Source organism: Aptenodytes forsteri, unplaced genomic scaffold (genome assembly GCF_000699145.1).
Source record: "Aptenodytes forsteri isolate BGI_AS27 unplaced genomic scaffold, ASM69914v1 Scaffold110, whole genome shotgun sequence".
Taxonomy (NCBI): domain Eukaryota; kingdom Metazoa; phylum Chordata; class Aves; order Sphenisciformes; family Spheniscidae; genus Aptenodytes; species Aptenodytes forsteri.
Genome location: NW_008794583.1, coordinates 357,443 through 366,817, shown reverse-complemented (window position 1 = coordinate 366,817; position 9,375 = coordinate 357,443). Strand labels below are relative to the sequence as shown.

At 57.3% G+C, this 9,375-nt stretch overlaps 1 protein-coding gene across 1 annotated transcript in view; it reads right to left on the bottom strand.

The window, feature by feature from the left end:
- Positions 1-686: 686 nt before the first annotated feature.
- GATAD2B (GATA zinc finger domain containing 2B) overlaps positions 687-9,375 on the bottom strand; it is a 16,715-nt gene continuing 8,026 nt past the window's right edge. The window contains exons 4-10 of the mRNA XM_009272574.2: positions 8,934-9,065; positions 6,484-6,654; positions 4,110-4,425; positions 2,944-3,146; positions 1,891-2,001; positions 1,228-1,345; positions 687-903 (exon numbers count right to left, since the gene is read on the bottom strand). Coding sequence (XP_009270849.1) covers positions 770-903; positions 1,228-1,345; positions 1,891-2,001; positions 2,944-3,146; positions 4,110-4,425; positions 6,484-6,654; positions 8,934-9,065 — 1,185 coding nt within the window. The 3' untranslated portion in view covers positions 687-769. The remainder of the gene's footprint in view (positions 904-1,227; positions 1,346-1,890; positions 2,002-2,943; positions 3,147-4,109; positions 4,426-6,483; positions 6,655-8,933; positions 9,066-9,375) is intronic.

Below are 9,375 nucleotides of genomic sequence, written 5' to 3'. Positions count from 1 at the left end.
TTGGGGGGGGGGGAACCAAACAGCTGTTCAGTGCTGGGCAACTTCAGTTTGTATCACTCCTAGTATTCGTTTTCTCAATTAGAAATGAGTAGTTTGTGCTGCTCCCATGGCAGAGAATAGGGTCACCAAGGGAAGAACTGCCGCCCCTCCCTGAAGAAAAGCTAATTGGCAAAGATGGGGAGGAGTCGGGAGGAGAACACGCTTCAAACTTGACAAGCAAAAGTCATTTTCCATCTTCAGAAGGAAGAAAGCATCCAAAATAATCAACAGAGGGGGGGGAGATTTCCCTTAAAAAAAAAAAAACCAACCAAAAAAAACCCCCCACAACACAATTAAAAATTCTATGCTTTGTCATTACAACAACAACCAAAAAAAAAAATAGCATAAAACAAGCTTTAACACGTGTCGAGTGCTGATTTCAAGCAGACATCGTCCTGACCTCGGGCAAAGGAAGTGACCTCTCACTGCTCTAGAAAACCAGAAGAAGTTAAAGGTTTGGAAAAAGGACAGGTCGCCGAAGGTTTGAAATGGGTTTTTTTTTTTTTTGTTGGGTTTTTTTTTTTTCCCCCTCTCATTTGTTTCTTTTTTTCGTTCGTTTGTTTGTTTGTTTTTTTTTGTTTGCTTCTTACCCCCCTCCAATTACAGTATAATGAAACCTGCAACTATTTTTTTTTTTTTTTTCCCCCCCCCCCCGTGTACGGTAGGCACCAGTACAGGCACTGCATGCGACGGAAGTGGGGAGGAAGGGGACGGGGACGGTCAACAGGCGTTATTTCTGTCCGCTGATGGACTGCGATATAGAGCGGGGTGGGATCATATCCAAAAGGTATTCCCGCTGCCGGTCCGCCAAACTCGACGCTTTATGGCCTCCGATCCCAGCATTCAGGTAAGCGATGTTAACACCTGGGGAGGGGAGAGAAAAAGCAGGTGGGGAGACTCCTCCGACACGCCCCGGCGCTCGGAGGTCCCCGTTTTCGGACCGAGCCCGGCGAGCCGGGACGCTCCCAGCTTTTTCCCCAGGAAGGAGTTAATTTAACCCAAACCCACCTTCCGAAATCCGCACCACGATCACCTTCAGCCTGTGCTGCTGGCAATACACCCCCCCTACACACACACACACACACCCCCCCGCAAAAATCAAACCAGGCACAGACCGACCCGTCCCGCTCTCCGTCTAGCTCCAAGCCCCATCCCTCCCCGCGCTCCGGCGCGGACGGGGAACGTTACCTGGCATGCCGAGGAGACCGCCCGCCACGGACAGCTGGGGTGCCTGCGCAAAGTTGGAAAGCATGGAGCGGGCAGAAGTGGGGATGCCACGCTGCAAAGTGCTCTGGGGCTGCGGAGCCTGAGGAAGAGGAGAACAAAGATGGTAGGAAGGCACCGGGACAGCCCGGCGGTCCGGAAGCAGCCGCTGCCGGAGCCGCAGCCGGAGGGTGAAGAATCAGTCGTGGTTTTTGGCCGGCACGTGGGGGGAAAAAAAAAAATCGCTCTCATAGAGGTACGTAACGGGGCAGCGGAGTCCGGGGCCGTGCTGCGGGCTCCCCCGCCGGACGGCACGGGATCGACAGGGGAGGGATCCGGAGGGGAAGGGGCGGGAGAGGAGACCAGCAGCAGCTACGGGCTCTGCTGGCACCAGAAAACGGGGTGCAGGGGACTCGGGTTAAAGGCAACCCGACAGTCCCCAGGAAAAAGGGCAGCCGGACCCCAAAGCTGCAGTAAGAGAGAAGGCAGCGGGATGCTCGCACCTCCCTCCTCGTCGGGGAGCGCTTGCTGTGCCCACCCCGCTCCGAACCAGGAGCGCGCATCCGGGCTACAAGCGAGGGGACGTGCGCGCTCCTGCTCGGCCGGGAGCCCCGGGGCCGGAGCTACGGAAGAAGGAGCGTCGCTCACCTGCCGGAGCGTGTGGTGCCGCATGATGTTCTCCTGTTTGCTGACACTGGAGACGGCAGGAGCCGCGGTGGGGGACAAGGCCGCCTGCTGCTGTAGCCTCTGCTCGATCTCCTGAGCGGAAGAACCAGAAGCATCCTCAGAGGCGAACGCCATCCGATGAGACCTCGCCTCCCCGGCGCGACCCAACAGGTCCAAGCTGAGCCCTCCGGCGCCACGAGCGGGGCACGCCGGGGCTCACTCGCTGGCGGGGGGGTGCAATCCCGGAGAGGGGGGGGGGGGGAAGCGGGTCCCTCTCCCCACGCTTCGCAATCGCCGCTTTATTTGAAAACCACTGAAAACCCGGCTGCTTTCCCAAGGCGTTGCTGGAACCGCAGTCTTGCCGCGGCCAACACAAACAGCTTTTCTGTCTCTGCACCCACTTGTTACGAAGAGCCCAAAGACTTCTTTCTGCGAAACAGACGCGTCCCATTTGTCAGCAGCCGGATTCCACTTCATATTTAGGGTTTGGAGTGGTTGGTTTGTTTTTTTACAGTTCACAAATGATGATTCCGGTTTATATTTTACCCCAGGGCCTCGAAACAAGTTCTCCAACACCCGATTTATCGGGGGAGTTGAGCAAACTCCCCCCTTCCACAAAGAAGCGAGCAGGCAGCAAGCGGTTAAGCGACTCCCCGCGCATTCCAGGAAAGTCAGTGGCAAAAGCAGGGAGGGAAGGCAGCCCTCGAGCTACGAATCCGGGGGGAAAACAACGCGCAAAGGGAGAGGAGCAGCCGCCTCCGGAGTACTCTGGACGCTCAGCACCAGCCTTTGGCTGTTAGAAGCTCCATGGGCCAAGCTGGGCATCCCCACGAGCTGGGCATCCCCACGGAGAAGCCAAACTCCTCAAGCTCAGGCACGGGGAACCCCAACTGACCTACCGAAAAGCCGCGCGGCTGGAGACGTGCAAAGGGAAAGGGAGCAGGGGGGCCCGGAGCCCGGGGCAGGGAGCTCCAGGCTCTCCCGGAGCAAACGTGCTCCCACCGGCGCAGCTCGCAGAGGGGTCCGTGTACTTGCCTGCTCCTGCTGCAAAGCTTTCACGAAGGCGTTCTTCAGCCGGTTGGTGTGCTCTGCCTTCAGCGCCTTCTTCTGATTGGAAGTCATGCACTGCTCGCACAGGATCTTCCCGTTTTTCTCCTGCTTCCAGTGAGGGGTGAAGTCCGTGCGGCACTGGGCACAGACGAAGGGCTCCACACGCAGGAGGGACGCGCAGCTTTTCCCTGGGAGTCGCCAAGAACGGGAGTTAGGTGGGAAAAGGGGAGAGCCCCCGCTCTCACACCGCCGCCTCCATCCCCGGCACGACAGCAACGGGCTCTCGCGCAGACCGTCGGAGCGGGAGGGAAGGTCCCAGCAAATAAACGGATTTTCAGGACAGCGCCGCATCAAAGTCCAACCCCACTCTGGGCAAGAGCTCAGCATCCCGGGAGAGACACGGGAGAAATCCTGCCCCAGGGACAGAACAACCCGATGGTGCTGGGACCAGCTCTACGAGACTGTAAAAATCTGGGGGTCTTGGTGGTTGAGTCAGGTGAGCCAGCGACGCACCGCAGTTACGCTGTGCCGAGCTCGCACTGGAAGAGCACAGGCTAGATCCCGGCCAGCTGGGAGGCGACAACCCGAAGGGAACGGTGAGGTGGGAGCTAAATCCCACAGGGACGGGACCCCGGGCAGTCACAGCTCCGAGGATTTTTGCGTCTCAGCTCCTGAATGTTCATTCAGGGTAAGGGAAGGGCCTGGGAGACCCCTCCCCAAGTGGGCACGGCCCGACGAGCCCCAGGGCACAGACACCGAGCCCCAGGGCACAGACACCAAGCCCCAGGGCACAGACACCGCTGCTCCGGGGCCGGCTGCAGGCTCGGCACATCGAGGCCGCCAACCTCGCCAGACCGGCTCCGCGCCCACGGGGGGTCGGCATGCAGCTCCCTAGTGCCCGGGGGCAGGGGGTGGTCCAGGTTCTGCCCTCCCCTCCGCTGCAGGCAGCCGCGGCAAGAAGGAGCGGAGTCCAGGGCTGGGTAAGACCAGAAACCGTTCTCTGGCAGCCTCCCAAGCTGCAGATTTTGGTGTTTTGCAAAAAAAAAAAAAACCCTAAAACTAAAAATAAAATAGGAAATGGCCCATGGGAGCACTGCATCGCGGCAGCCGAGGAAAGCTGCAGCCCCCCACCACCACCACCCCGAGCTCACCTTGACTGTCGATAACGCTCTGCACCACCTCCTCCAGCCCCACCATGTAGATGAACTCGCTGTTGGCTGCGCTGGGCAAGAAATGCAGCAGGGGAGCGGGCGGCTTCGGGGGTGGGATCTCCAGCAGCGTCTTTTCCAGCTGCTTGCGCAGGGCAAGCTTGGCGGCTGCCTGGGAGTTGGCGGCGTCGTTCAGAGCACTGGGGCTGGGGAGCGGAGACGACACCCTGTTCACAGTGCCAGGCTGGATGTGAGAGGCAAGGTTCATATAGATGGCTGAAGACGACGTACGCTGGCAAGGAACAGAAGAACTTGATTGCTGGAGAGGAAGAGGAGATGAGGATTAATACAGAAAATCAATACGGTCCCCGACTACGGCTCAGCTCCTAAGGTAACCTGGACGAGCCAGATTGCCTTCTCACAACCCTCCCTCTGTCCGCAAACGTTCCCAAAAGGACCTGGGGAGACGGGAGCCGTGCTGGGACTCGGGAGCAGGGAGCTCGTCTCGGCCCCTACGATAAAGCAGTGCTGATGCCGAGGAGCCTCCGGTCTACCGGAGTCAGCAAGGAGGAGTCTCGGCCCCTACGATAAAGCCATCAGCAGCGCCGGTGCCAAGGAGCCTCCAGCGCACCGGAATCCGCAGGAGTCGTCTCGGCATCCAGAGAAGCCCGGGGACTTCTGCAGGCGAGGAAACGCGTGCGCAGGGTCCGGTCTCCAGGACCCGGCGTCGGCCTCGCCAAGCGTAGGTAGCGCCGAGCGCCGTGAGTCACGCACCGACGCCATCGCTCACTGTCGAGTTCTGCTCCTCCACCTCTTGCTTCGCTGATCTGGCAAGGCGCCCAGGCAGCGTCCCCGCTGCCAGATGGCGTCCGTCCCCTCCCACACAGGTGCTCCGAATGTGCCCGTTCCCTCCTCTCCCATTTCCAGCGGCTTGCCTTCTGCATCCTCCGTTCATTTGGATGCGCGGTCCCCTCTGGCACGCGACGGTGGCAAAGCACAAAGACTTCTGCTGACCTCGAGGATGCAGCTTCCGCAGCCTTTCGGGATAAGAAGCCATCAGCCCGCGACCTACTTAAGCCCAGGCAGGGCTGCCGCCAGCCTTTCACCCGGCCTACCCGTCTCCCAGGGTACCAACACTTCCACGCGTGCCAAGGGGAGAATCCCAAACAGCAACAAACCCGCTTCTCAGCGATTCAAACGGGGTCAGCTACCAAAGCTCGGGGGACACGGTCGCGTCGATCGAGAATAACGCGGAGAAGACCAACCAGTTTGCCCCGCTTTTCTGTTTTGAGACTGCTAACCCTTCGCTGGCTGGGAAAAAAAGGCAGAGGACCGAGCTCATCCCAAACCAGCCGTTCTAAAGTAGGTCCGGGAAAACTAACGGCAGAGCTGGCCAGGGATAACTCATGCCGATTGAAATAAATAGTTGATGAAGTAACACCAATGAACTTACAACTCTCCCGCAAGAGCAGTTGGGGTGGGTTTGGGTTTTTTTTTTTTCCCATCGCACACGCGATTAGGTTTGTTCGACAGTTGTTCAGATGCAAGACTTCCAGATTGTTGCGTAGTCGTGTTTATAATGTACGCATTTGCACTATACTATCGCTAGGACAGATTAAACGGCTTAAGAACCGGCAACAAACCCTAAAAGGAATTAACAGGGGTCGTTAACCCGGGCCCGCGCGCACACAGAGCGTCTCAGCCAAGCGTCGCAGTCCGGGATGAAGAACAGAGACTGTCCCACTGCGCGGGAGACGCAGCCCAGGAAGCAAGGCCGCTGGCAGGAGAAAGGTTTGATTGCTTTATGCAGGGCCGGCGCTAGAACCGGAAAGCGGGCAGCGGTCATTTTTTCCTCCCCCCCCTCTCCGTTTCCAGTCTTCAGGGAAGTCTTTTCCACTCTTCCAAAAGTAAAAGAAATGGCTTTAAGCGTCCTGCTCCTCGACTGCTGGGAGCTCGCTGCGCTCTGCCGGCAGAGAGAAGCGGAAGAAAAGCACACGCGAGCGAGCGCTTGCTACCGACCGCGGGAAGAGGAACCAGTCCTGCTCACAGTCACCCCCGCTTCACCGGGGTCTTCGTGTCGCTGCTACAGCAGGAGGCCGGTGCTGCTCGGATCAACCGGCGCTTCGGTAGCTGGCAGCTCCGAAGAGGAAGTTTTTAAATTATTTATCATTTCATTCTTCCACGCAGGTCAAGGACATCCGTCTTCGTCCACGCTTGGGATAGATTCCCACCTGCAAGCTTCGCGCCGACGTCTTCCTGCTGAGCTCCGAGCATCTCCGCGGCACTCACCAGACTCGTAAGGCACCTCCTGTTTTCCCTTCTTGCTAACCCCACCGGGCGACCGTGCCCAACACCCAGCGCCAAATTAGTCACCTACCGGTTGGTAGTTGATGGCTGGATTCATGCTTGGAGTTGTAGTGCGGATGAGGCCAGGTTTAGGAGGAACCCGCTGCCCTTGTAACTGGGCAGGGTTCGGAGCGATCACACGCTGCGACATAAGCATATGGGGCAGAGTCGTATTTGTGGCAGACCTAATGACACTGTGACCCTGTCGAGAAAGGAAACAAGAGATAAATTGGGGAGGAAAAAAAAAAAAAAAAGAAGGACTTGAGGCAAAGCAGAGTTTTTAGTTCCCTGATCAGGCTCTGCAACAGCAGAGCACTTCCACTTATCCGTAATTCCAGTTAACTTCTAACGCGAGACACCGCTCAAAGAACCTAACTTTTCCTCTAATTGTCCTTTATTTTAAATAATCACGGCCATTGTGCCTGGAGGGAGGATGCCTCGAGTTAACATACTCATATTTTCTGTAGAGAGGCTGGAATCGCACCCGAGTCAAGAAGAGGGGCAGTGATCTGGTGGAGCAACCCGCTTCCCAGGAGCCAGCCAGCTCCCTGGGAAGGGGACGGACCTCCAGGATCTAGGCCGGGACGTTTGGGAAGGCAATTTTCAAGACACGCATTCGCGGCCTATCTTTGCGTTAAAAACAACCCCGTCGATTTGATCCAATAAGGAAAAATGCCAGGGGAAAAGGGGGGATTTAAAAAAAAACAAGAGGCGGCGGCTGTTTGCCAGCTGCACGGAGCTACTAAAACCACAACTCACACCGGCGCCCGAGTTCGAAGCGAAACGGTTTATGAGAGTCCTGACTAACAGGGAGATGGGTGTTTGCCTTCGGCGCAGGAATGCAGAGGCGTGTTACAAACCTCAATCCCGGGCAGTCAGAAACACGACACCGGGATCGGAAAGACCCGAGCGCAGCCCGAGCCAGGGCTTGACCTGCCCGGGCTTCTCCTAACGCTCAGCTCACAGCCAAGGCCTTCGTGTCTCCGAGCAGCGTCAGAACGGCCCCCCCGGGGGGACGACAGGTAGAAGGGCTCCATTTTTTTTTAATCAGAGATGATCTTAAAACATTAAACACCTCCTGTCTGACAACCTTTTTCTCTCTCCCCCCCCCCCCCCCCCCCCTTTTTTTTTTATGAGACTTGTTCTAGATGAGGTTCTTCGCTGCCACACGTAAGAAAAGCTTCACAAAGACTGCGCGAACAATGCGTTTCCTCTTCTCCTAAAGCCCATTTCCTTTACCAGCCCGATCCCACTGCGAAGCCACAATAGGCTTGACCCCGCATCGTTGCCATAGCAAAGAAAACAAATGCCACAAACAAAGAAGATGGTTAATGGAGGGAGTAAATGATCAGCGAGATCGAAACGGAAAGTCTTTTGGCAAAAAGCAGGAGAGAAAACTACAGGCAGACGGACGCGCCGTACGGAGGATCACCTCCATCCTCGTCCCACACGCCATCTTCCCAGCATCTGGGTTCACGACCGCGTCGCTGGGCCTTTGTATATTCCGATATATTACCAAAGAAATATAACTGACAGCCTCCTGCTGAAAGGCCAAAGTCCATTTCCTGATGCTACAGAGCTCGGGGAAGAGGAACGCTTGGGGAGGGGGCACGAGCGTGCCCCGAGGCGGCAGGGGACCCCCAAGCCCTGCAGCAGAGCTGGACCAAGCCCCAGGAAAGAAATCCCCACCGCCCGGCAGCGTCAACACCCCGCTCCACACGCACACGCCGAGCGCCCTCCCTTCCAGTGAGCTCATACCCTTGGCTTCTCGTTTACCCGTGCAACGTTAAACAGTTGTGTCATCTAGAATTAGCGTTCCTCCAGCACGCAGGCAGAAAGGTAGCCGTGTCAGACGGCACCCTGCTCTGCCTATAGCGCCTTCCCAAAGCAGGTAAACATTTCAATTCCCTGGGGTTTTGGGCATTTTTCTTCGCCCTCTTCCTCTGACCGTTCTGCACCGTTTCAAAAAGCAGCTCCGCTGACCGGCCGCTCCTGCGGGTACGTGCAAATGAGTTTTCTCCCTGCCGCCCCAGAACTCGCGTTACCGAGCAGCGGGCAACTTTCTTCAGGGCCACCGCATCTAAATTCAGCTCCTTCCACCTCACACGACCCGCATCGTCGGCTGGACTAACCTCCAGACCTCCCTGCTGAAAAATCTGCCACTTCTGAAGCGGCAGAGCACCCGGACCTCCCCACGCCCGTCACGCAAGGGGCCAAGAGCTGGGACAGGCACGAAGTGTTACGGGGGGTGGCTCAAGTCTCCGCCGATCAGCTTCAGAGACGACCTCGCCTGCAGAGAGAACTTCCCAGACCACCCGTGGGACACCAGACTGCTCTACTCACGGCGCTGCGAACCGCCAGCATTTATCTGCCTCTCGGAAAAAGCATCTCAGTCGGGCAGAGACAGACGTGCAGCGTTGCGCGTGCGCCAAGCAAAATGACAAGTCTTTTGCACAGAAAGCGGCTGTCAGGAAGGCTCACCTGTAATGTCCTTAAGTTCTGAGGCTCAACCCCCTGAGCTCCAGGCCTGGAGGGAAGCTTGGACAGTCCCTGCTGTCCCACGTGAGCAGGAGATGGCTGGACAATAGACGCTGCATTCTGGACAACTGGAGTCTAGATCGAGAGAAAATGAGAACCGGCATCAGCGCACGGGGCTTGGAAAGGAAATCCACCGACAGACCCAACGCGGACCAAGCCTCATCGATGCTACATCGAATACTAATACTTCAGAGCTGCACAGATTTATCTTCTCAGCTGGGCCTGAGGGCAGGACGGGCTGCGGATTCGCTACAGACACACTTTGGTAAGAAATACCACACAGGAGGACAAACGTGGAGTAAAGGAAGGTCCAAGGGCAGAGCAAGTCTTTGGCGTTTGCCCGCTAACAGGCTTCTTCGACGCCGAGCGCCTTCCCCCTCCCTCA